Raw genomic sequence first — 27,550 nt, 5'->3', positions numbered from 1 at the left:
TTTTCTTCCTGGAGCTGCAGCGGGAGCTGAGCTGCCCCAGAGGCAATGCCAGGAGATCAACACCCCCAGAGCTGGCAGGAGCTCTCACAGGATGTACCACGTTCTGCAAAGAGGATTCCTCTCTTTGAAGGCCCAGTCCCTAGAGAACAGAGACCTGCTGGAGGAGCAGTGGCGCAGGGGTGGTGGGAGCAGGCAGGGACAGCTGAGTGATGGCAGCACGGTGGCACAAACTGCACTTCCTCATTTCCACCCCATGGAACATGCTGAAACCCTTCAGCACTTTGCTAGAGCAGATCACCAGGAACTAAATCAATGTCCTTTTATTCCTCTGTGAACTTTGACAAAGGAAGAAAAGGAATTATTTTGTCTTCTCCCTCAAAAAATAGCAACCTTCTTTCATGCTATCTATCTAAAAAGCTACATTTCTACTACGCAGTTTGAACCTCATACAAAGTTGCAATTATCTTGCCATCTGCATTCTCTTTTTATCCAAATTAGTGTGTTATATTGCTTATAAATATGTATTTATGGCTACAAGGCAGGTATGCCCCACTGTGGGCACATGTCACTGTTTAATCCAAATACATGGTTTATTGTTTTGCAGTCAGTATTTTTAGCTTGGAGGCAGGTAGACCTGCAGAGCAAATAAGACCAAAGAACACAGCCATCACAGAAGTGCTTTTAAATTACAGCACTCCTATTCCAGAACTGAACGTAGTGAGATGAGTACATTGGCAAAATAATTATTTATCACCCTTAAAAGCTTCCTTTACAATTTTTATCATTCAAATACTAGTTGGGGAGAATGCAAAGGACAGAGAAACATATTTTAGGCACTTGCTGGTCTAGCTTTTATTCTGCTAAGAGCTTACTAAACACCAGTAAAGGGAACAGCAGTTATCAGCCCAAATTCACAACTGGGAATTTTTCAGGCCAAACAGATGCCCCTGCAGAATCCCAGCCAAGTGTTAGTGACAGCCCCAGCCCTCCTGCCACTGGAGTCACCACTTATTTTGCATGGCTTCAAATGAGGGCAGGTTTGCTCCAACCATCTGAGCAAGCAGGGTGCTCTCAGAGTCACTCCCTGCCACACTGAGTGGGACAGAGACCTCTAGCTTCCCCCAAAAAAAGGAAAATAACAAAAAGACACAATCCTTTGCCTCTATCAGGTTTTTCTTTTTAACTATTTTTTTAGCTGATTAAAAATAACCAGAAGCAGACCTGCAACATGAAATCAGCTACATACACTAAGAGATCTATTTATAAAGACACTTGAAAATCTCCTCAAAATCTGCTCAGAGAATTTTGCCATCCCTTATACCTGTACAACAGCAGAGCTTGGAGCTCTCCCAGGTAGAAAGTTTAATTCTCTGTTCCCAGACCCATCAATAGGAGAGTCTGAAAGAGAGCTTAAAGAAGGTCAGGTGCTTTTTACTGAAGCAAAGTCAAAGTTCTCAGCCAAATCCATATTCTTCTCTTTAAAAGTGTTCACTGTAAGAAAAATAAAGCCCAGGTGTAAACATTTGCAAACTGAGTTTATTTTTCTTTCGTATCTATGCACTTGGAACGAACACTGAAAGGGCAAACCCATCCTAATCCTATCATGGCAATGTTTTTCTCTGCTTCCTGAAACTGAGATTATCATCTCATTGGTTGTCAGACAGCTCCTGGCAGAAGTAATTCACTGGATTTTCCTGTGTAATCACAGCACAGGATTTTATTTCTGTTGTTATCTGGATGGAAAATGCACACAGCTTCTTCTGTGTCTTGCCCCTTTCAAGTTCCTTACAGACCTGGACGTGCCAGGCTTCAAAACACCCCAAGTGCACTAAGCAAGCTAAATCTGGGCTAACTCTAAATTGCAAGCAACTTGCTTCTTAGCAGCTCATCTCAACACAGGCAGGAAAATTTCCAGTTTTAAATTTCTATTCCAATTAAGGCAATGAAGACTGAAGTCTCCTAAACTGCTGCCACTACTTTCCAGGACATAAAATTAACGATTTCTACTGCTGGGTACAACTTTCAGTCAAAGTTGGTCTGATTTATAAGCAAGCAGATGGTTCACACGATAGTCCACAATAAATTACAACAGTTAGAAAGACAGCTACATTTTGAGAGTGACAGTGCAGCTGAGCTACAGATGGGTTTATAGATGACCCTTCCAATTTTTAATAATCTTCATAATTTATCTGCAAGTAAAGAAATGTGAGAATTCCTAATGTAGCGCCTTGACTAAGTACAAATCACTTTTATTTACACAGGCAATACTTCATGGTCCAGCTATCTTCTTAATTAAAGGCAGCAAGATGCTCATGTTCCATGCAAGGCAAAAACACTGCTCAGTGTGCAATATGTTCAGCTGGGAGTTCAGGATGCTCTGAACACTCTGGGAAAAGGGAACACATCCATCTCCTTTCTTTAAAAGGAGGCTACAAGGGTGCAAACACTGCTACCACCCACTCATTAACCTCCAGATAAACTTTTGGCTTGTAAAATGGCAAGGTTACATTTTTTGGCAAGCTCTGATGCCCAAAAACCAGGTTCCCAATCCATACTACAAATCCAGTACTACTGAGCCAGGCAGGAAACAGCAGGAACAGAAATCCTCTTCTCTGTATAAAACCAGAAAGGATTTGGGGGTGTCACTCTTGAGTGGGTGAGGGAAAAAGAAAGCAAATCTTGGGGGTGTCAGATGCAGAGAGAAACTGGCTGGCAGCAGGTTTAAGGTCAGCTCATGTCAGTGATTTCTCTGCCTGGTGCCAGACCACATCCATCCAATCCTTCTGCTACAATCTAGAATTTCAAAAATCTGGAATGAGAAGCACATCTCAGTGCAGCTCCTCTGCCTGTTAGGGTGATGTAGGGAGCAGGACCCAGCAGGGCTTTTTAAGGCACAAACTACAGAAGCTCAGAGCTGCCCACCCAGCAGTCTCTAGGGATGACATTGGAGGGCTTTTCCTCCTCTCTAACCCTTGATCTTCCCTTCCAGCCAAATCAATTTGAAAAAGAAATCCACTTTTAAGTGGAAATCCAAAACTATCATTAAAACAGAAGGCAGAGCTCCTAGGAAAGCAAGCCTGTGTGCAATTTTAATCACCAGCTTCTTGGGATTCAAGAGATGCAGCGGAGAAGAAGAGGCACCAATGACAAATTCAGGCTTTCAAGAATAATCACAATTCTCATTTTGGAGATATTTTGGCAGGGGTTTCCCAGCTCTGTATGCAGCTCTGCAGCACATGGGGAAGCAGCACCACAGAGACACAAGAGTAGGAAAACCCAGAGCACAGAGCTCATGGAACTGAAGCCACTTATAGGAAAAGTGATTTTTCCCTGCCCTTTCCAGGCAACAGCAATGCTCCTTCACCCACTACACAGAACAATACTGATGTTGAATTTGTTGAGTTTATTTAAAAAAATAAATTAATTCTTCTAAAAATAACCAGCATCTAAAAGTCTTTGGAGTTTATATGAAACCATTATTTATTACTGTACACAACTCTTAGGTTGTTTAATTAAGCATATGAAAAATTGTAGATGTCAGATTATTTCTGGGATGCTCTTTACTCTGTTATTTGTCACATTTGTTTCTGGTACTCTTCACATATTTAAAGCTGCATTATGCACTTCTGAAAACCCAGAGAAGTTCACTCTAGCATTAGTATGGATGTTCATCTGTTACTGAGCTCTGAGTTTGGCACTTCATTTCAACAATATTCATCAGGTTCAGGAACTGCTACCACGCTTCCCTCCAAGACAACACTGGATCATACTACTGTTCTTTAAAAAGACTGAGTGTTGATTATTTAACAATATTTTCAAATATTCTGTAACTATAAACCTTTGACTGACTGCAGTCCTTTCATTTGCTTTCAAGAGTCCAAATTCACACACAGCACAGGAAAGCAGAAGTTGTCTGAATGCACTAAGATCTCTGCTGTTGCCCCCAGCCCAAAAATAATTCCAGGGTTACCACAAGCAACCTAAAATCCAGCACAGGCTATTCCAGTTTATTCCAAAAGTCAGAGGAACAATGTGCATGGTTTGTGTAACTATGTGGCTGACACATTTTGCAGCACTCATCTAGTGAGGGCAGCAGGGATGCTCCAGCTCCCCAGCCTGCAGATCAGAGCTTCTGGCTGGCAGCTACACCCTCCTCCAGCTAAGAGCAAAAATAATCCTGGGTGGGGGATAAAGCAAGGAACACACACAGGCCCTACCTTACACTTCTTGTTCCTGGCACTCAGTAATCTCTCAATGGTGTGTGGAAATTACTCCCACAGCCCCAGGAAAGGGACACCTTTTGTACCCCCCGATGTATTAAAATGTAGATCAATATGATAATATGAAAACAGTAAACTCCCCAGTAGCAAGAAGTAGTTCTCACTTCTATTAGCAATCAAATGTTATTTCCATCAGTGTAGCTAGAGAAAAAGAAATGTAGGTAGTGATTTGTCAGCCTATTTATCAAGCCAACTGCTGCACCTGGTTCCCACATATTTTATATTAAAAGGTGAACGACATGTAAGGTTTTACAGGTTCTGTTTTAATTCAGGGCTGAAAGCATTTATAGATATGAAGGTTTTCTTATTAAGTTTTCTTCCTAAATGATTATGCTTGTTCAAATGAATTCCTAGCCTTCTTACAGAGGTTACAACCTTCAATAATTAAATGGGGTATGGTATTGGCTGTTTTGTTCATTATGCTCCAAGTTCCAATTTCTACAAGAGCACTGAAATGCTAAGATAAAAGGATGTTAAGTTTATTTAATTAGCTATCTGCCATTGTTATCAAAAGGGAAGGTTGGTATCTGACTCAAATTAACACTTTAGATCAGGAAACAAGACAGATGATATCTTCTGACACAGATCCTGGAAACTCTGTAATTTTTTCAGTTATTTTAAAGCTGCTCAGGACATACAGGATTGCATTATAAAGACCAAAAGTCACCAACAGCCAACAAAGTGCTGCTATGAAAATGTTATTTCAATCACACTTGGGTTCTTTCTTATTTCCAGTAGTTAACATTCTTGCCACTTTTGTCAAGCAGTCACTCTTAGCAGCATTGAATTTTAGCTACACATATTTTTAAACCAACATGAAATAGGATTGAGGACATAATATTCATTGTGCTAGCGAACAAGAGATCAGGCCCTTGTGCCAAGGCAGCACCTCCCTGCTATCCAGATAAGCTGTAACTGTTAAAAGTGAGCTGGGTTTCAGAGCTGCCAGCCATCCCTCTGCCTCAGAAAGAAGAGCTCCTCCAGTTGAGAGTGGTTTAGGATTTACCTCAAAAGAAAGCAAAGACAGAGAAACTTCAGAGGTCCTGGAAGATTTTTTTTGTGGCTTACACAAACCAGAGCTGTGGGTATCAACTTTGGAACTGCCCAGAGGATGCAGTACCTGGATGAAGCCCTCAAAGCCTCACTCCCCAAACTGCACCTGTATAGAGAGGCCAATGGCCAAAACAATTTATCCAGTAGCCACATCACCCTGCCCCTTCATGGTTTCCTTCTGTAAGGGCTACAGAAACAAACTTACTCCTTTCCCAAAAACTTACTGGTCTTGATCGGATTTCTTTGGCGTAGAGAGGTTTCAAGAATTCTGAATCTCCTTCAAGCTTCAGACCCTTTTCTGTGATCCTCAGGTTCCCCATTCCATCCTGAAAGACAGGCAAAAAGAAACAACCCTATTAGTTACAATTACTAAATTCGCCAGGCTGCCAATAGCTGATTTTTCCCATTGAAGATAACACGTATAGCACTGGGAGGCACTAGAGAATGCAATTACTTGTGTTATCCTTGTAGCTCAGTTTCTGTGGAAAAAAAAAATTCTATTCAGAACTATCTGCAATGCCCCCCAGTAAACCATTTACACAGATGAAAGACGTTCCTTTAAGCTAAGTCATTCTCTACTCACAGAGAGGCAGTGATGCTCTGTGTTAACAGGAAACTATTCACTGTAATATTCACTGCCTGCCTTTATAATATATTAATATACCTGCTCATTCATAGCAAATCCCTGTAAAGAATGTGTGATTAATATCTGTACAGACACACTCACACAGAGGAGAACTGTACCAAAATATATTTCACCTCTGACACATGAAATTTCTAACTTTTATGAAGATGAGGGATTTAGCTTCACTTAGGCTATAAGTGCTTACAAAGGGTGTGTAAGGAACAGTGTAAGTAGGGGATTGCACAGGTACATCTATAATCAAAACCACACCAAATGTAAGGTATTATTTCCAAGATTCAGGGTGATTGTCAAAGTTTGCAAGGACTGAGGTAAACGGTTTTGTTTTGAGAAAAAGATGGCTTCAAGAATACCTTTTAGGCAAAAAACTGACTGAAATCACCAGGATTGGAAGTAAAACTAGCACTTCCACGCCTAACTCACAGCTGTTTTGGGGATTTTATAGGAAAGGGGAATGCACTTGGGTAGAAGGCATAAGAAGATCAAGAGGAGACCAGGAAAATCCAGGAAAACCATGTGTATTTGGATATACATCTAGCATGCTTTCCAATCCACAAAAATGAAACCCCACCTGTCTACTTCCTCTTCCTCCCACTGTGAGAGCACCTCCAGCCCCAGATGAGGAATCAGTGTCTCTCCAAGAGAGAGGAGATCTAACCCAGGCAGATTTCCATGAACTGCTGCCAAAGGCCTGAATGTGGAGGGATGAAAATCAGCGACATCGCACGGCTCAGCAGCAGCACTGGTCACCTGCCAGAGGTTCTCCTGTTCCAAGAAGAGCCATTCCCAGGTAGTTCCCTGCCAAGTTAAGACTGCTCTTGCCAGATCCTGGTGTCTCATGAACAAAGGTGATGCTGGTTGATAAAGTGACCGCTGTCATCTCATTTTGAACTCAAGGCTGTGAGCGAATTTGAGAGACAAATGCTGGAAATGCTACTGAGATGGGTCATAAAATGCCACTCCCCACATTTGTTGTCCCTAGGTGTAAAATATTGGCCTATGAATTCTGGGTTGGTGGTGGCACAGAAGGGATTAATTTATCTCAAGCAGCAGTATGGAGGAAAAATGAGTGAAATATGATTATTCACCAAAAAGCCCAGATTAAATTTTGATAGCAGTGTGCTTTGTGATTTGAGCGAGCAGGAATTATTACAGCTATCTACAGACCCTCACATGGTTTGGGCTGCTAAAAAATCTCTACAGTTTTTTTTCCCCCAAAATAGATTATCTCAGTAAGGTTACAAGCCCTGAGGGCTTTCACACAGCAGTGTCTTCTCTGGTTTTAATAAGAAACGTTGCAGGTCAGGCAAGCTGCTGTGCGCCCCAGCCAGCTGCAAGGAGGACCAGCTCTGTGGACATGCAGTGCTGACCCCTCCAGGGCTGGCTCCTCAGCTGAATGGGGCAGTACTTTTCCAGAACATGGAGCTAGGGATAAAAAGGGACTTTTCAAGCCAGCACTGAAGCTCTGGCAAACCAGCAATTTCTATGACTCACAACCCTGTTCTGTAGCAATGACACAGATCCAGAATCCCACTCCGCTCTTCTCTTGTGTGTTTCTCTTTATCTCCTTCACCCTCTGTCTCCCAAGTGTGGTCCAAAGGATTTTTACATATAAAAAAATACATAAGAGGAGTTTAGCTGACAGCCAGCAGGTCCTACACACCCCAAAAGAGATATCAGGCCTATGGGACAATGTGCTACGACCAAAACATCAAGGACACATTTGATTTATCAAAGTTGGTGAATCCTCTTACAAACCAACTGGACTGGAGAGAAAGAGGCATTTCCCCATGCTTTTTTCTCAATCTTAGATCCTTCTCAACTTCCACTCCACATTCACCTTTCCCTCCTCCTGCACCTGCCAGAAGCAATAAAAGCTGTGCCCACCACAAATCCTCTCTTGACTTGCAGGTGTTTGGGAGTGGATCAATGCTTAGCACTGCCTTACCACGATGAACTCCCCACTGCTCATGTTTCTCATGATTAAAGCTGACAGTTTTTTGTGGTGACAGTCTGGCTCAGCAGGTGAAAAAACAAGCAAAGGTTGTGCCCCGAGTTTAACAAATATAACAAATATCTTGGCCTCTTATCATACAATCACTATGAAATTATATTCCTCTATTATTTCCCATTAAAAAAAATAAGAAGCTCACAGGATTATATAGAGGTCCCAAAATACAGATACATTAGAGAGAAATCATTGTTGGAAAGACTACTTCACATGTTGTTTTGGATAAAGTATCTTCATCCTCCCTAAATTATAGGATTTAATAACAAATAAATGTCATATTCTGCTACAGAGAATAGATATGAAAGTTCCTATGAAATTTCATGGACTGTGACCTATAAAATGTGGCAGAAAACTGCCTAGAGTGACAAAGACCAAGATATTTTATTAAACATTGTGTCTGTGACTGGTATATATCCTTATCTGCCACTCTTCTGCTTGTGAATAAGGAGAAGTATTGATTATTTCATACTCTGTCATCTGAAAATCATTGTTTCTCTCCTTTTTACTAATAGACTCTTCAGCAGAGTGAATGACTTTATAGTGCAGGCACAAGCCTGGTTTGTGGGAGCTCCCAGGAGACAAGCTCCAAACAGGAGGCACAGAGTTCCTCCTTCACCACCTGCAGTGAATTCTTCTGCTTTTTGGGAGGGCATGGCAAAAACTCTCACATCAATTACATCATTTATGCCCTCTCTCTTTTTATGCAGTGCCTTGTACTGGACAGGCATAAAAATTTATGTGCTCTTGCTGACTGCTCTGGGTTGAAAGGGGATAGCAATCCTGAATAACATAAATGTCATTTTGGTGATGCTGAATGAGAAAGGAATTTTGGATTTTAGTAGCTTGAGAAGCATCTCATTTTTACAGCCAATTATGAATGATGGTATTACTGTTAGGGGAAGAGCTCAGCACTGATGGTGTCTGATCACCAAAGCTCCTCTCTGCCTTTTGCTTGGCAATGTGGCCACACAAGTGGCTAAAGCCCAGCCTGTGTTTGTTCTACTTTTTAACAATTTGGGTTACTTTAATTTTACTTTCTTAAAATTTAAATTTATTTTTTTAAAATTTGTTTCTATTGTAAGGCTGGTAGCAGGAAGATCCAGCTAACAGAATAAGAAAAAACAGCCCCCCTAACCAGAGACACGTAACTGCTGTGATAAAGGCTTAAACTGAGAGTAGGTTTAGATGAGATATTAGAAAGAAATTCTTCCCTGAGGGAGTGGTGGGGCCCTGGCACAGGGTGCCCAGAGGAGCTGAGGCTGCCCCATCACTGGAAGTGTCCAAGGCCAGGTTGGATTGGGCTTGGAGCAACCTGGGATAGTGGGAGGTGTCCCTGCCCATGGCAGGGGGGGGAACACGATGGTCTTTAAGGTCCCTCCCAACACAAACTTTTCTCTAACTCTACAATAAACACCTGGGATTGGTTCTGGCTGCACTGATCTGGGTGGATTCCACACAGGGGCAGGGGGAATTTTCAGTGCTGTTTCATTCATGGGCAGCTTTGTGAGACCAGGCTGGGCTCACACTGCAGCTTAACCTACTCAAGAGCCAAGGTGACAGTGACACACATTCACTGTGTCCCTTGGGCCAGGATCCCTTGTCCTTTCCAAACACAAAATGCAGCCTCAAACTCTTCTGTGCTTCCCTCTGTTCTCCTGGCATTGCTGAACAAATTTCCTGTTTATTGAGATCTTTCTAAGGTTTTTAAGGACACTGGTGATGGGTGACATTGCTCCAGCTCTGCTGGCCACCACCAGCTCCAGTGGTTGTTTCCCACTGGTTTTCCCTGCACCTCCATCCCTTCCCAGTTCTCAGGAGGAGAATGGTTGGCAAGGTTTGTCTCTGCACAGCAGGTAAGCATTTTTTTTTTTTTGCTAGGAATAAACTGAAGTTATGTTCAGCAATGTCCTGTGGGAGAGAATTATCTTTGGAGACTGCTTGTGTCAGATGGCTGAAACACCTGATTATTGTTGCTTGTATTATTGATTGCTGTGCTCTGCATTGCTTCCAGATATGTGCAAGTTATTACACAGCTCAATACATCCAAAGTTAGGAAAAAATCCCTCAGCAAAGGCAAGTGACCTCGTTTTTTTTTCCCCTCCTGGGAAGATATCTGTACTATCCTTTTCTCTCTGACTTGATATTAAATGTTTCCAGATTCCAGGTACAAAACACATCATTGCCAGTTCTTCACAGCCTCAAACTTGTTCTAATTGCATTGCCCTCCCTCCTTCTCCTCATTTTCTTCAGCTAATTCATCATCTTAATAAGGATCCCAGTATCCAGCTGTGGATCAGCAGCAATATTTTCCTATGGAAGACACCTACCAGCAGCACCAGTCCTATAAAATTAAATCTGGTTATACAGCTTGGTCCAGAGCAACACAGGTAAGGAGATAATGTGTGAAAACTTCTTCCTCTGGCATAAGACCTTGCTTTGAGACTCAGGTTTGTGTGGACAGCAGAGAAAACCAAGGCAATGTAGCATTACACAGCATACACAACCATATCCCTGTGCACAGACCCAGGATTATGCTGTGAATTGCACTGTGAGGTCTCATGTCCACGACTGCCATCACCTCCCTCCCTCTTCCTCTGCTTCCTGACCTCATATCTCCCTGCCTGATGCCTTGCTGATAGCATTTGCCTCTAAAGGTGATAGGCACAGGGCAGGAAAACTGTGCTGAGACTTCAGGGGGTGAAGAAGGCCACCCCAAGTGCCTTGGATCGCTGTGGGACAGAGTTTATCCTTCTCCAGGGAAGCAGGGAGACACTGGGGAAGCACAGATAAAATCCTGCAGCTAAAACAACATTATAGAAGTAGCAAGAGCAGCAATCAGCTGCTCCCTGTAGAAGGCTCCATCCAGAACCTCCTGACAGCCTGTGAGGTGACAGCTCTAAATAATCTCTGGTGCTGCAGCCATCAGTCACAGGAGACAGGGATTGGAATGAACACAGACCAGCTGTGGGAGTCACCTACTGGAAAAAGACCTCTGCAAGCTGATGTTGAAGTAGTGTGAGCTGTGTAGGCACTTTTACCTCCTTCCATGGGTATGAAGTTATTTGTGACAGCTACAGGAAATCCAGATGGTTTTTGAGCTTGTGAAGGAATTTCGTGCAAGTGGAGAGAATTGCCTGCACACCATGATGGTTAATGTAAAACTCAGCCCAAACAAAGCCCTTGCAAAGCTCAGAGCCCTTTCCTTTCCAATGGTAACTTCTGCTTTTGTGGGCTCCTCTGCATGACTGCAGAAAGAGAGGCAGAAAACGAGAAGAGAGGATACAACAAGAAGAGCACAAGAACTGAGAGGACATCCCAGCCACAGCAATGAGATTTGATGCACAACGTCTTGGCTTCATTCCCATCAGGCTCACATGATTAGGGATGATTTCCACGTGCACATCCCCACAGCACCCTTCTCCTCTGTCTGCTCCTTCCACACTGCCCAGGTGCTCCCCAGAGCCAACACCATTCATGACAAAAGATACTCAGAGAGCTCCATGAAACTCACATGGAAGGGAAAATAAATAAATAAATTTGATAAATTTGCTTTAGTGGACGTTCAGGAGAAAAGTCTTAGTGAACAGGAAGAACAGGCTCAAATGTGGTTTTCCAATTACTGTTTCAAGTAAGTTACAACCAACCAAAGCAACTAAATCTCACCCCTTGAAACAAATTCCAAACTAGTGTTGGAACAATTTCTAAACAAATCCTTCTGCCAGAGCTGAAGAAAGCTCAGCTCTGGATTTACTGCATAGTGCTGGAATTACTCTAGGCAGGAGGTATTTCTTTCCAAAGCAAAGTGAATTTATTCAAAGTATGGTCAGGTGTGGCACCACAAAAGCAGGATTTCGACGAATTAAGCCACCCCATCTGAGAGTACATTTTGCAGGGAAAAAGATTAGCAGACCTTCTGGAGAAATGATTATGAATCCCAGCATTGTTACTACAACTCAACCATCATATGCAGAATTTCCCTCTAGGGTTATAATTTCCCTTTCCACTGGTACAGCAGGGAAAAGATGGAAACTTGGCTTTCACCCCTCCAACTCCTTGTTACAGAGCACTTTGGCACTGCAGCATTATAAAATGAGCCACGCTCTCTTGAGCACTTTTCTGCTTTTTTTCTCCAAGACAAACAGTAAGGTTTCACATCTTACCATCAACATACGTTCCAAATGTGTCCCTGGAATTCTCCATCTTTTTTAATCCAGCTCATTACCATAATTATGCTAACTAAAAGGGAAAAGTCCCATCCTGCACCAATTTGTGCTCACTCAGAAGTGGGAAAAAAAGATTTTTATACTCAGAGGAACAAGAAGTATTCTAATGCAGTGCTTTAATAATAAAATCAGCACAGAAACCCACTGATGCAGAGGGTGCAGAAAGAGTTCTCACAAATTCTGGCCTAATGCTCCTTAACTATGATAATCTGTCAATCACCAAATGAAGAACAGAACAAACACTTCTTTTTTCAGAGTATAAAGATCTTGGACACAAAGTCCTCTGTGGCATTGCTGCTCCAAGCTGCACCAAGGCTGCATGGACTCATCATCTTTATAGTGCTGGAAGAAGTTTCCAGAGAGAAGAAGGAATTTTTCTTTTTTTTTTTTTTCCTTTATCTTAGTGGATCCTTTTTGTGTTCTGTCCTTACACTCTGAAGTAAGGTTTTTCTGACTAATACAGCATTTAGCAGTTCCCCCTACCAAGCTGACAGTGTGAGGGGGAAAGCAGCAGCTCTGCTGTGGCGTGTCTGAAGGTGAGCTCTCAGAAATGGGGACAATTATTGGGTCATTTTTGTCTGATGTGAGCGTGCCAGAACAACTCAGGGGCATTCATCAGAGCATAACACCAGGTCTGGGCAAAGAAATGAGGCCCATGCAAAAATGCTGTGGTTCAATCCCATCCAAAACTCACAGGAGCACCCAAGAGAGCTCAAAGCAGAGGTGAGGAGACCCAGCAGGGCTGTGACCTCTCTCTCAGGTCCCATCCCCAGGGCACATGTGATGATCCCATCCCAGCAGATGGGTTTACAGGCTGTGGGGACACTGACTGGAGCTGCACTGACCTTCCCAACCCCACCCCTGCGTGAGAAACTCCCTGCCATGGCAGCCCCAGCCTCCAAAGGGGGTAATCATGATGTGAATGTGTATTTTCAGTTGCTTCATTTACTCCACTATTACCTCCTCTGTTTCCAGAAGGCAGGAGAAAGCAGGGTGGACAGGGAAGAATATTTTCAATAATTTTTTGATTAATTAATCACTTCTGACCCCCCCAGTCAGCCAGAATCAGGAATTTAACTGATGAGCCTGCACTGCAGATAATCACCCTGTGCTACCTCTGCAGTCAGGGGAGAGAAAATGGCAAAAGGGTCCATGTGGAACCAAATCACTCCCTGCAGTGCTTCTTACCCACTGCTGTGGGTGAAGTCACCCTCTAAGGTGACTTAGGAATCTCTTCTGGATGCCTTCAGATTTCTGCAATAAACCTGGAGCTCAGTGCAAAGTGCGCTCAAAGTGCAACAGGACTCAACAAGAAAACAAACAGGTTGCCAGTCAATGAACAGGTATCATGAAATAAAGTGTATTTTTAAAATGTGATTCCAACTATATCCACATAGAGTGACCCCAGGGATTATCTTAATGATTTCTTTTTAATCAAGTCTCCTACTTTCAATAAAAGATAGGAGATAGAGCACATTCAATTTATTTACACAGGTAGGTAAAGGAAATTTCCTTTAAAATCAAATTCTCTTTTTTAAGAGGAATCCATAGTCCCATGGTTAAGAAACTGCCCTCATGGCCAAAGAACCACCAATGAATCTTTATAGCTGTTATTTGTCACAGAAAATATATTATTTTGCTCTTTCACTATCAGAATATACAGAAAAATAATTTAAACTGTCTTCCAGACTTATCTACAGTGTGTTTATGACATTTTTTTAGCAAGAGAGGCTCTGGGGATGGCAAAGAAATGAGGGAACTGAAAGTGCTGCTCCCAGAGAGGCTGAAATAAGGATATTGCTTCCATTCCTTTTTGAACAATTGCCAGTAAATAATTATTCACAGAGGAAAATATATGAGTATGTTCAGGGCCCCTCACCACCACGGATGGAGGGCAAAGAATGAGATCTGATCCATGGAGTGCAGATACTGATTTCAAATTGCTCCATCCATTTACACCCACCTGCTACCTGGCCATGGAGTAGCAGGAGGAAATCACTGATGAAATAAAAATGGTTTGGGTTGGAAGGGATCCTAAAGATCCTCTCATTTCAACCCCCCCCAGACCAGGTTCCCCTCAAAGAGGAAACTGAGGCACAAAGTCAGGTATCCACCCACAATCACATGAGGAAAGTGCCAAGGGAAGCACAGCCATGGTTTGTCTCTCACACCCTTGTTGTGTGACAGTGCTGCAGCAGAGAAACTATAAATATCCTGCTCATGAGAAACAACAGGTTAATTCTGGCAACTTTCAAATGCCAGTAACTCAGACTCCAGCTCCTGTCTCATCTCCCTGCAGTTTGCATCCCTCTGCCTCCTTGCCAGAAGGTGCATTATGCTTAATGCCCCTTGTCTTCTTCTCAGCTTTCTAATGCACATGCAGAAGTGTTTACTAGACTAAAATCAATGATGATTAAACAGCAAAGGAACTAGGAACTTGCTGGCCATCAACCCAAATCCAGAATCCTCCAGCAAGAAAGCACTTTCTGATGCAATACCCAAAATTATCATCATGGTAGATTATACATTTGCAACGCAACAGTGAGGTGATTTTCCCACTGTTTACTTTCTGAGGAAAATAAAGGCAATAAAGGTTTTTTTCTTTTTTTTTTAATCTAGAACTCATGGGTGGGATGCTTTTCATTTCAAATTATTTATTGAGTGGGTGCTTACTGAGTCATAGGGGACTTTTACCAGATGCCAGGAGATTCTGTTGGAATTCAGGAGTACAATATTATGTGTGTGGAAGTCAGGTGGTTACCTGAAATAGCCAAAAATCACATGCAAAAATATACAGCTGGCATCAGCAAGTAGCAACAGAGCAAGAGACAGCAGCTTTTTAAAATACTTTTTTTAAATAGAGGGTTTTAAAGCCACAAGGAAGTGATTGCTCTCACTGTGCTTTGGCCTTTAGAGAGCACAGCTCTGTGTGCCCCTTCCTTGCAGAAATATGTCGTCTTTGGGGATATTAGCATTTCCTCCTTATTCTGCTCCTTTTTGAAACACAACACCAGCAGAAACAAACGCAGTGACTCAAAACCTGCATAATTATTAATTTACCCACTGCATGAAACCTCACCTCAGCTTTAAAAATCCTTTCCAGCAGCACCAAGATTATTTAAATCACAAAATCTTTCGAAATAAATATTAAGTGTCTCAGATCTGGATTTCCTTTATCACAAAGAACCTTTGAGCATTCCTGCAGCCCAAATGCTGCTCCTGGGCACAGTCTAGCAGCAACACCCTCATGAGTCAGAAGTGATGCTCCCTCCCCTCCAGCCTGGCAGAATGAGCATGGATGAGCAGAGCACGTGATGCCAGTAATTTCAACACCTTGTATTCCCCACTGGGTGTCTGCAAGCTTTGGCAGAAGCCCCTGGTTCTGCTCCCTCTGGGACCTCTGCAAAGAAAACAAACAAACCAGCACAGGAGGAGGATGCAGCCCCTGCAGCCCAGTCCCACAGGGCAGCCCCAGTGCTTGGCATGCTTGCAGGCAGGGAGAGGGGAGACAGCATCAGGCTAAGTTAAAAAATCTTAAATTAACATTTAAAATAATGGATTTGGTGAAATGTTTTTGGTCAGCCAGTGCTGCTGGCTGGGAGGTCACTGCCATGCTCCTCCACACAGCTCTCTGCAGGCAGACTGGGGCTGGCTCACAGGCAGCAAGAGGCAACTCAGCTCTCCATCATATTCCAGTCAGGGCTGTAAGGGTAACCTAGACTTTTGTTACAGCTTTTTGGCTCTTTTGGCAGCCTGTGCTTGTTACTGCCTGAATAAGATATTCCTTTCCAAGAAAAAGGACCTCTGGGGAATAAGGACACATTCATCAACAACCGCTGCACTTGGTTAGAGACCAAAACTGCTGGAGAAGGAACTTAAATCCATTAAAAGAACAAAAAGCACAGAGGCTAACACTTGTATTTCCCTTTAGCTGTCCTTTGGTGAGCACCCAGACCTTGCCTTCAGTCTGCCTGAAGCCAGGAGATTTCAGTCCCTCTCTGCACACCTGCAGCTCTGCCCAGGACGTGGCTGTGACAGCCGGGCTGGAGCTCTGCACCTCTGTCCCCTCCTCCCCTTCCCTGCATCCCCCTAAACCCTGAACAACATTTGTCTCTCTTGTTTTGGCTTTCCTCGCTGACCTAACTTGACAATGTTAGTGAATTTAATCTCAAAACACTCAGGGATAGAGGGCAAAAAATATTTTTCCCAGGCTGCCAATAAAGAACGGAGTTTCCAGGAGCTTAAATGGCTCAATGGGACATTTTGGTGACCAGAGGAAATTTAGAACCCTATGATAAATCTGGGATATTAATGTAAGAATAAAGCTGAACTGCTGGAAGCAATATCTTATTGACAAAAGTGCTAGAAAGCTGCAAAGGTAATAAACAAGGAATTGAGATGGATTACTGGGGATATGCTTTTGAATGTATTACTCAATGCCAGCTGTCGGATACCTTGTGAAGCCCTTACTTGTTTGGGTGAAATACTGCACCTATAAATATCTTTCCTGAATGGGACTATTAATTAGAGTAACTGTGCTAAATGTGGTCAGTGACTTGTTATCAAGGCAGAAGTACTAGTGCAAATGTTAATTATTCTAATTGGTTCTTTCCAGACTGTCTTGGTCGACACTGTTAAAAATGTACAGTTCATAGCTATGGCTATGGCTATGTATCACTGCTCTTTTCTCACTCAAGGTTTATTAAAAAATATCTGATTTTTTCCTTTTAGTTATTGGTGGGGTCTGAAAGACATAAGCAATCTAGGCAACCAGAGCAATACACTGCATATTCTAGGAAATATTCAAAAAATATCTAAAATGGGGAATAAATATTTAACATGGGGAATGGGACCAGCACCCCAGAATGCATCCCTATGGGATGCTTCCTACTTTACCAAACAATTTCTAAATTATTAAATGATTGACAAAAATTTCTCACTTTAATTAGTGTTCTAAGTTGCTGTAGGCTGTAGGAGACATTCCTGAGAAAACCATGTTTATTGATCTAATGCTTAGAGATTATGTCATAATGTTTATTCCCAACATTTGGTATCAAATGCAAGCAGCAAATGCTGTGGGTCAAAATGACTTTGACAGAAGTCCTAGGATTTCTTAAAAATGAAAGACATTGTTTAAATACAGGGTATTTCTATTCAATGAAAAGACTGTTTAAGAATTTCCTCATGGTCAACAGCATCCTTTTCAAAATAAAATACAAAAAAAAGAAAAAACCTCACTGTTCTTATAAATGGATGTGGAAGCCTTTGTAACTTGAAAGACTTTTTTTAAGAATAAGCTTGAAAAGACCTGCTTTGGAGCTGAGAATCCTTTGCATATAACTTAAGGACATTTTGAGTTATTTTGGGCAGAATTTTAATTTTTGTGAAATGATGAAAGAATCAAAGGAGTATCTCAAAAGGCAGACTCCACCGAAGGAAAACAAACATGAAAACACTAATTATATAGACACAGGGAGTATTTCTACTACTCAAAAAAATAAACAGAAAGAAAATTGGGATTCAGCTGCAACTCATTAACAACCTGTGCTTTCAAAGCTTATTGATGTGTCTACGGCAAATATTTCATAGAAATATTGAAATTTACAGTGAGGCGATGCAAAGCCAAAAATATAATCTCTGACTCAAAGCCTCCCTCATTCAGCATTTCTCTGATCTCAATATTTTTTGTCTCAGCTTGTTCAACTCTTCCATATCCACTAGGAAATTTGGCAGTAAATTTGTTAAAGTCCTGCTAAAGGTTTTTTTTTTTTTTTTCATCCTCCTCTATCACAACCACGAGGGAAGAAAATCTTATGTAATTGAAGATAATAATAGCTTCACTTGTTAAATATCAGACTGAGTATTTCTGGAAAAGCGTTGGAAAGTAACATCAGTAAATAGAGAAAATAGCAGGGTATAGAATTCTTATTAGTAATTAATTTGTCTCTTTCAAGACAGCTCCTTGAATGATGTGCAGGTAGCTGAAATGAAACACATTAATTGTGTTAATTTATAGCAGGATTTAATTCAGAGCCTTTGCCTTTTCAATTTTTGAACAGGTTCAAGTCCCAAAGAGAACACAAGGCCCCCTTAAACAAAATTTTGCCACCTCTTTTTTCTGCTGGATCTTATGCTGGATTTCTAAAGAATTTCCTGTTTGTTGGAGTAAGGCAGTGATTCCTAAATCACTGAAAAATAAAGTCTTGTTTACTTAACTTTTGGATAATGCAAACAACTTACATATACATTTACTTTTTAAATTTTCTGCTGGTTATTGAATTTGTACATTATTAGCGTCTTGTTAAGCTCTCTATAAATCTTTCAGAAAGAGTCACTTAAATCTGTGAGCTCTCCATATTTTGGCTCCTAGCAGCTTTTGGGACTGCATTCAAATATTTCTGTTCCTCAAGTTCCAAGAAAAATCTTATCTGTCCCTATAATCACCCAAAGAATTTTGCATAAAACAGCCTTTTATTTTCAGAACAAAGAGACAACATTTGGCAATAAGTTTCTCTTTCAACTGATAGATGCAGACCCTGGTTCAGTGGTTAGCTGCTGCCTGTATCCAAATCTAGAAGAAGCTGACATGGAAAAGGGAAGCACAGGCATGGCACTGCTGAAATGTCTTTTCTCCTTCGCATTGCATGAAATTTTGGTGAAAGCCACCCCCAATTTAGTTCAGTTAGTTCTCTAATGCAACATGAATTCCACCTCATAGACTTCAAATCCCTGCTTATTGCCCACATTGTTTTAAAGACCCACAGTTAACAAAAGCTTGTGCCACGGTTAATAGGGGCAATATCTTTAATTGGTGTAGCCAGGAAACATCAACAGCTGTCCTTGCATCACCTAGAGAGTGTCTTTCACTTGGAATGGGAGAAGAGACCAATGTCTATTAATTCAAATTAATTAATGGCCTCATGTATCCTGGTGTGGACATTCAGTAGATGCTTGTTCAGCAAAACAAACGGGTGTGTGTTTAATTGTGGTTCATTCTGGGCTGATCCATTAACTGTTGTGTGTCTTCTCAAGAATGCACGTTCATTAACTCTACTTAATTGCTATTCAATTACCTTGAGTTATAATATGTCCCTAAACACCAGTGCAGACAGCCCCCCTGGAGATTTCATGTACTTCAGCCATTAATTAAGCCATACTGTGTATTGTTGGTAACTGATTACATCTAGTTTTGAAATAATAACTTCACAGCAATGCTTAAACTGTTTCTTATTAGGATTTTTTCACGTCTCCTATATGGGGTAATTGGAGTGATAACATTTCTTCCTTGCAATAAAGCACACTTGGTTATTATTATTATTATTATTATTATTATTATTATTATTATTATTACTACTGCACTTGGCCAAAGATGTTCCATGTCATCATTTCTTTTATACAACCCATTTATTCAGATGGAAAGAACAGCTTATATTTGACCTGATTATCTCAGGATGATACTCTCATGATGACAGACATTTTGTAAATTTTAGGAGGTTTTTATTTCCTTTCCAAATGTTTTTAAGATTTTTTTTTCAACAGCCTCTTAGTAGAAATTTTAAACCAGTACCTTACCATTTCATGTTTTGATATTTATAGCTTCTGCTAACTGAAAGGCTAAAGCGGCCAAAAAGCAGCCAAAAAGCAATAGCAGCTCACAGTGAATCTAACACAATGCTCCCATCACCACCAGTTCTTGCCAATCTCTAATACCAGAATAAAAGAGGAAAATTTCCAGCTGTACAAAGCCAATGAGCACCCTCTGTGCTCCCTGAGAGCCCCTTGGGAAGCTGGTGCTAAGGGACACCTGTTTCCTGAAAATAATTCCAGCGTCTCTGATCCCCTAAAACACAGAGGTAACCCCAGTTCCCTCTGCCAGAGCCCCAGAGCCATGCAGTACATCCTCCCTCCCAGCGCAGCTCCCCCAGGAAAAATCTTCCATTCATGTTCCCCCAGTGGGAATTGTCCCAATGCCACAGACCTGGCTCCCACAGGCAATGTGCATGGAGATGAACCTGCAAAGCATCAGGAGCTACAGCCAGATCTACACACTTTTTTCAGGTGCCTTTAGCTGAAACTCAACCAATTAGTTAATATTCTCTTTCTCAAGATGATTTGTATGAATCTGAGCAGAACTACATGCCATGATTGTTTCAAAGCATCAATGTATTTCACTGCATGAACCAAGAACCCAGTTTGGATTCCTCCAGACATCTCTCCAGGACTGCTCTGCCACCATGTCCCAGTTACATGGGCTCTGTTAACACCTCACAGTACAGCTGCATCAGTTATTCATGAACATAAAAAAAAAAAATTGCATTTTCAAAGTCACGCATGCTGTTGATTCATTTATCCTAAATTAAAAGCGTCATCTTCATCTCTCCTTCCTAAATTTAACTTTCAGCATTTTAATTGTTTCTTCCTTCATTGTTAGATCAGTATCAATCATCATCTCCAGTTACCAGAACTTGCATGTTCCTGAAAATTATGTTAAATTTAGATGCTAATGAAAACTGTTTATGCTGGTTAACCACAGAAATGAAACCTCTATTGCAATCCATAAAAACTGTTAGTTATAACAAGAATCCTTAATTTCTACCTCAATCTCCTTTCTACCATCTGCTCTCCTAGAAGACCAATTCCAGAAACCATGGACTAAACAAACAAACAAACAATCAAAAAGGTAACTGTTAACTTGTCTTCACAGCACAACAGACATTAAAAGAATTAAAACAGTCCCATTAACCATTAGACTGAAAATTATGATACAAAAGCAAAGTAATCCATGAATGCCAGCATGTTCTAATATTCCTCCTCTCCAGACATTTTTCCAACCAACCAACCAACCAACCAACCAACCAACCAACCAACCAACCAACCACACATTCTATTTAGAAATAAATAATTGATCCATAACCCTCACTGAACACTCTTTATCCTCTTGGAAGGAATAAGATAAAAGACTTCCAGCTATTAAAAGAAATATAACAGATACAACCTACCACAGCAGTAGGTGATAATTATTCTTTCATCTAAAGCACTACACAGTTAATTATATATAATTATTTAAGATATTTATGTTTCAGATAATATTTGAGCTGTCCAATCCCTCAGAACTGACTGTGGGAAACACTGACACTGCTGCCACATCTGTTGTTCCCAGATGTTTTTCTCGTGGGTCACTGTGTGTCATTGTACAATTACAGACACCATCATGTTCTGGGAAAAGCTGCATCAATCAGCATCAGCTCCCCTGGGTGGTGGCATGGAGAGGTTATGATAAAGGCAGCCAGTTTTGGGATCAAGGACCTTATTTAAAATGCACCCAAATGGTCTCATTCTCCAACTATAAACTGTCATTTGCACTGCTTATCTAAATCCAAAATCTAAATAGAATGTGAGGCTGGAGAAGGTTAAAATTGTAACAAGCCTCTAGTACAATGTTTTAATTATTTTCTGTGCTACCACAGCCATGTGATCTTAGAGAATCATCTTTCCTTTTTATTGGGTTTAGCTGAGATACAATCTGATAAGGTAATGCACTGTATTTTACATCTTAACAGCTGAAAATCCGTATTTCTTGGGTTTTTTTCCTAATGTGCTCCAAAAGGACACTCAGTGCATCTACAGTATGAACAAAATTGTTCAATTTGTGCCTTGCACATCAGTCATGGCCCAAAGAAGACCAAGGAAAATGAGACAAACCCAGCCAAGCTACATCATTGCTACAGCAAGTCCCATGAAGGAAGGTAACGAGCTCATTTCAGCCATAATGTGATAGTGTGGCTTGTGCCATCTGGAATGCAGAAGGAACATCTCATTCCCTCCCTGCTTTCCCTTTCTGAGTCCTGCACTCCCTGTTCTCCCTCTACAACAGGGAGAGACAGTTTTTCTCCCTGGTGTAAATCCCCTGACACACAGAGACAAAACCATGGATTTGCATATTTAAAAAAAAAAAAAGTTTAAAAATATTTTAAACATTTAAATAGCAATACATCATTCTCTTTATAATCTGGACAATTTAGTCAGGAGCTACTGCCTGCCTCTTGACTGAGCTAATTCTCCACTTCAGTTATCTTATGCACCTTCTTTAATGAATACACGTTCCTTTGATTAAATTAACATTTTTGTCTACCTAATTAGCCTGAAAAACCTGTGCTGAACCAATCTAAAAGCGACTTCATTACTGCTCATTGGTGCATGTTTGCTACCCATCACTGTCACCTCAACAGGTGAAGGATTAGGAGAACATTAACTCTGGTTTATTTGGTTTTCCACAGCCAATCCAAGCCTTCAATCGACCCTCTAGGACAGTGACAGATGTTTTAATTATGTGGCTTCATTCATTAATGCTCATTTGCCTGGCCAGCCAGGTTCGTGGTTCTGAGGGACAGCTGAAACAGAAAATAATTAAAGTAACCAGCTTAATTACCTTCTTACATTTTATCCTTCAGCTCGTACTGCTCGCGAGTAATGACAAATTGAAAATAAAAATAAAACCCAGTTTATCCAGGCCAATGGGCTGGTGAGGATGCTCACCAGAAGATGCATCACTGCTTGTCTGGGAACATAAGCACAAGATGCTTAACAGGCACTTACTGCACATTGGTTAATGAAATCATACCAGAGCTAATGAACATATATAATTGGGTAGGCAGCTGCCACTAAAAATAGAAAAATGTTAGTGAAACCATCTTGCTAATTTGCTAATTCAGTTTGCAGAGACAATTAGAGAAGGCCCTTGAAGAATTCGATAGACCATGCTAATATTGTGACTATATTGATTATTTGCATGATGATATCATGTTGGTTTTTTCCTGAATGGTTTCTCATACAGACAACCCCCATCTGCCTCTAAAATGCTAAATAAATAAATAAAATAATTTTCTAGATAAATTAAATAAATTTTAAATACACTGTATTAAAGCCCATCTAAAACAGTGACTGACACAATTCAATCTGCTGGGATTGAACTCACCAGCTCCAATTCTATCTGATGAAGAGGTAAAAATCTGTATTAAATAAATTTTCTACTGAATAAATCAAATCTTTGGTGACGATTATTGCAATCTGCACTGCAAATCTGGTATAAGGCCTTGGAAAACCTGTGCCAATGAATCCATTATAGAACAATATTTATCACAAATTCTCCAGCTGTTTTACCTTTTTGCTTTGCTCTTTCACTATCAGAACTTGCATCATTAAATGTCATGCTTCAATGAAAATATCTCTTCCTTCATCCTCTTCTAGAAACCATTCAAAACATTAAAAAACTTCCATGTTGTTTTATGTGTGGCATTATATGAAATCCAACATCTGCACGGGGTGAGAAAGTGCCTCTGAGAATTTTTTTGAAAGATTAATTTGGTTTTCTCTGCATCACCTCAGACTATTTTTTCTCCCCAGTTCCCAGTAGTGAATAAATAAGAAAAACAAAAACAGAGGCAGAAAGTTCAGAGCATTTTCTTTTTATCAAGGCCACCAGATATCACCCACCTGCAGCAGCCAACTTACAAAACTCTGGAGATGGAAAAGCATGATACCATGGTCTTTCCTCACATCATTGATCTTCCTGCCTAATAAAGAACCAAAACTAAAATTCAAGACTTCTGCAGTAAATTTTAGCAGTCTACAACTTTTTTTCTAGTAACGATTTTTTAGAAAGTTCTGGATAAATAACAAATATTGATACATGCATTTTATCCCAGTCATGTTTTTTTCTTATCTTTCCAAAGACCTTTTTTTTTTCCACAAAATATCCTGTGGAGACCATTTGGAGCTTGTTTTCATTTTCAGGCTCTGCTGAGCTAAGCATTTGATTCAGAGAAAATAACAGGTTTGAAAGGAAGGCTTTGGGAAACTTAAAACATAACAGATGCTTATTTGCAGACATCTGATTTAAGTGAACTGAAAACCCCAGTCTAAATCCTGAAAACCATAAATGTCAGCCAGCTAGAACAGAATAATAACCACTTATTGATATGGATGCACCTAGCAGATAACAGAGTTCTGGGATCATAATATTCATACAACTGTGCTCAGTTTGCTGCTTCCGAGCTCTGGAATTACAATTGGCAATTCCAACCTTCATTTCTCAGCACTGTGCAGATGGTTCATGGAGAAGGGACCTGTTCACCACCAGCTGGCAGATTTCATCCAATATCAGGTGTGAGCTACTTAGCCTGGGATTAATATCCAAGGAAGCTCATCAGGGACATTCCCAGGGTGTATAAATGGCCAGCTGCAGGCACCTTGGGGATTTTCAGATGAACTCACTGAATGCAAGCTGACAACTCTAAATCTCTTAATCTTTGAAATCACAGAATGTGCGAGATCAAAATAAAGTCACCAGCAAAACCACTGTGAAATGTCAAAGCAGCCTGGATTGGGGTTTGGCTTTTCTGTGGGTCTGTAATGAGGTGAGACCAAACACTAAAATAGCACTGAAGTTTGCAAAAATCTCCTGAAAATCTGAAAAATTTAAGACCATTTGAAACAAAACCCTTGGCACCATAAATCAATCTAAACACACAGACACAAAACTGGATTTTAATGACAACTGTGAAATTTCAGCATCAGGTCAGGCTTTTTCATACTTTTCTCTTTACCTGGATAAGGAATAAGACACTCACAGCCCAAATCATTGGATGGCATTTTGCTCTTAACTTTGGGAGGAACATTTTGTTCCCTGTGCTCTTGTCCTTTCAAACTGACATTACACCTTCACAAAACATGAGTCACCAAAGCCAGAGGTGCACCATTCCAGTGAGGTGCTCACATGAACTCCAGAGCCAAGGAAAATAAAAGCAGCTACCAAAGAGCAAATCATTCTGCCCAAGTCAGGTGCCTACTATGGGATGTGCTCACTGAACTCTATCTTTGGATACCTGAAACTTGGCAAAGGAAATTTCCCATCAGATGTGTAATATTCTTGATTCCTTAAGCCAATGGCCTATCCCAGTGGTGGTAACTCCACATCATTTTCTTTTTGTGCTTCTAATTACTTTTCATTATATCTTCCAACTTGTCTGAGACATATTTTGAGAAATGTTGGCAGTTTGACTCCCCTGTGATTTCTTAAAATCATGGCTAAAAGCCCAATGTGACATTAATATATTTTAATTTAATTCATTACTCCATTAATTCAAAGAGATCTGAGAGAGTCTAGAACATTTCTGCAGATCTCAGTGGAACATCTTTGAGATGTGTGAGCTGACAGACATGGAGCATGCCAGGTGAGGCTGACAGGACACACAGCTTTTGTTATGGGCTGCATTTTTTGGTGGCAATACCCCAGAACTCCTGTACAATGCACCACATCTATTTTGCTGGGCAACAAAATGTTCTCCAAAGCTTGACGAAAGTGTATGACAGCCTCAGTGGAATTTTATGTACGCCTCTCAAGGAAATATGCATGCTTCATGTCTTAAAATAATCATTACGTACAAACTTGGTTTATTGAATACTCCCTGACCACTGAGGTGGTGTGGGCTGGACAAGGGCATCAGTGAGTGACCACTGCCCCACAGGGGAGCCCCTGAGGAACCTGGACCTTCACAAGGTCATGTAAAGGTTAAACCTGGGAAAAGCTAAGACTCTAGCATTAGTCACCAGAAAGAGAAAAATCAATTCTGTATTAAAAAGTAGCTTATGTGAGTTAGTTGTGAAACAGAAGAATTTAATTACATCACTATAAATTAAGAAAGGGTTGTTCAAATCCTGTTGATTTTGGCAAGTCAGGCCACTGGGAGTTACTGAATGAGACAACAGCAGGGAAAAAAGGAAGGATAGAAACATGAAAAGAAAGAGAAAAGGAGACAAGGAGCTGATAATGACACATCCTGTGAGTGGTCAGGAAAGCAAGAGAAGACAAATCACTCTATGGTCAGGGAAGTCAAGAGAAGAGATCAATATATATACCACGGGGCATAAGTCAAGAAGAAAAGCAATTTCTAACGAAGGGAAGCATCATTAAAACTTGGGTCAGGACTTACTGGGTGCTGTAAACCCTTGGACCAGCTCTGGCACTCCAGCACGCCCATTTCTGGTGGTGTCACCCCACCTAACACAAAACTTTAAGCCATAAGCTCAGAGCTGATAAGCAATCACATTTAAAAGCAGCAGGGCACTGCCCCACCTGCACAGCTCAGGTGCTGGCTTCTTGTATCAAGGCATGCCATCAGCAGTGTAGTGCTAAAAAAGCTCTTCAGGAGCATTCTGGCTGTTCTGTGACATTGGTATTCATTTTTTTTGCCTCGCATTATAGCCTCACTTCTGAAGTTAGAGTAGTAAAAGTAATATCCCGTTGCCACAGGGCAAAAACTTTCACTCCACACTTAGGTACTGTATGCTTCCACAGCAAAGAAAGTTAGTGAAAAATGGGCTTGTTAAAGGGACTCCACTTAAAGTTAATGTTCCAAACTTTTTTTTTAATATGATGTGTAAAAGTGAAGTTTCACATCCAGAATTTATTAAGTAAGAGGAGTTGAGCCTCAAATGTGCTACCAAAACCCTGAGGACACAGCAGGAATATAAAAGTCGAGGCTTTTACATTACATACTAATTTTTTTTTTTTTTTTTCTCATTCATGGACTGCTTGAGGTAAACGGCTACATGGAAAGTAAAAAGGAGATGCTGACAGATATCACTGAAAAAAACATCCAAATATTTCACTACCCATATTGACACAGGGAAGAGCTAAATCACACATCATCTGGAGAGTCCATTTAATCTGCCAAAACCTCATTAGTAATTACTTTCATTATTACCCCATCCCCAAAAGGCTATTATCTTTATTAAATAATTGATAGTTCTGCCTGTCCCTTTTCAAAGGTTGCAGTCTAAACTTTTTGAGAGAAAAAATCAGACTGGAAGCCTGAATTCTGGGTGTTTGCAGCCAGAAAAACCCACATTTATGTCTGCGCAATCAAGACCTGGGCACACAGGTAACTCCTCACAGCCAAATGCATTGGTGAGGGTCTACTGAGACATTTCATCCTGCCTGCTCATATTTTTAGTGTCTGGTAAGAGTTGGGTAACTCTAATGCAGTTAAACAAGGTTAACCTAACATGAATTCTCTTGTATTTGTGGTGGACAGGATCTACTCAGCAGCACAGAACATTCCTTGGGCTTTGCTCACTCATGGAAATTCCTGAAGATTTGACTGAGGGCTTTGTAGGGGAACATCCAGACATCAGGTGGGCTTCACCAGCAGCGGGGCACCCAAAGAAAGCCTCACCTTCAGCAGCTCACCACAATTCCCTGAGCTTGGGAACAGACTCATTCACCACCCACATCCTGCCTCTGACAAGAGGATTGTTTTGTGCTCTTTGTAAATGCACA

The 27,550-nt window shown here is 40.9% G+C and overlaps 1 protein-coding gene across 3 annotated transcripts in view; it reads right to left on the bottom strand.

The window, feature by feature from the left end:
* SGCD (sarcoglycan delta) overlaps positions 1–27,550 on the bottom strand; it is a 309,200-nt gene that overhangs the window by 70,080 nt on the left and 211,570 nt on the right. For all 3 annotated transcript variants that reach the window (XM_030957170.1, XM_030957171.1, XM_030957169.1), the window contains one exon: positions 5,558–5,659. In XM_030957170.1, the coding sequence (XP_030813030.1) occupies positions 5,558–5,659 (102 nt within the window). The remainder of the gene's footprint in view (positions 1–5,557; positions 5,660–27,550) is intronic.

Source organism: Camarhynchus parvulus, chromosome 13 (assembly GCF_901933205.1).
Source record: "Camarhynchus parvulus chromosome 13, STF_HiC, whole genome shotgun sequence".
In the NCBI taxonomy this organism is placed as follows: Eukaryota; Metazoa; Chordata; class Aves; order Passeriformes; family Thraupidae; genus Camarhynchus; species Camarhynchus parvulus.
Note: the sequence above shows the minus strand (reverse complement) of the source record. Positions and strands in the feature narration are given on the sequence as shown.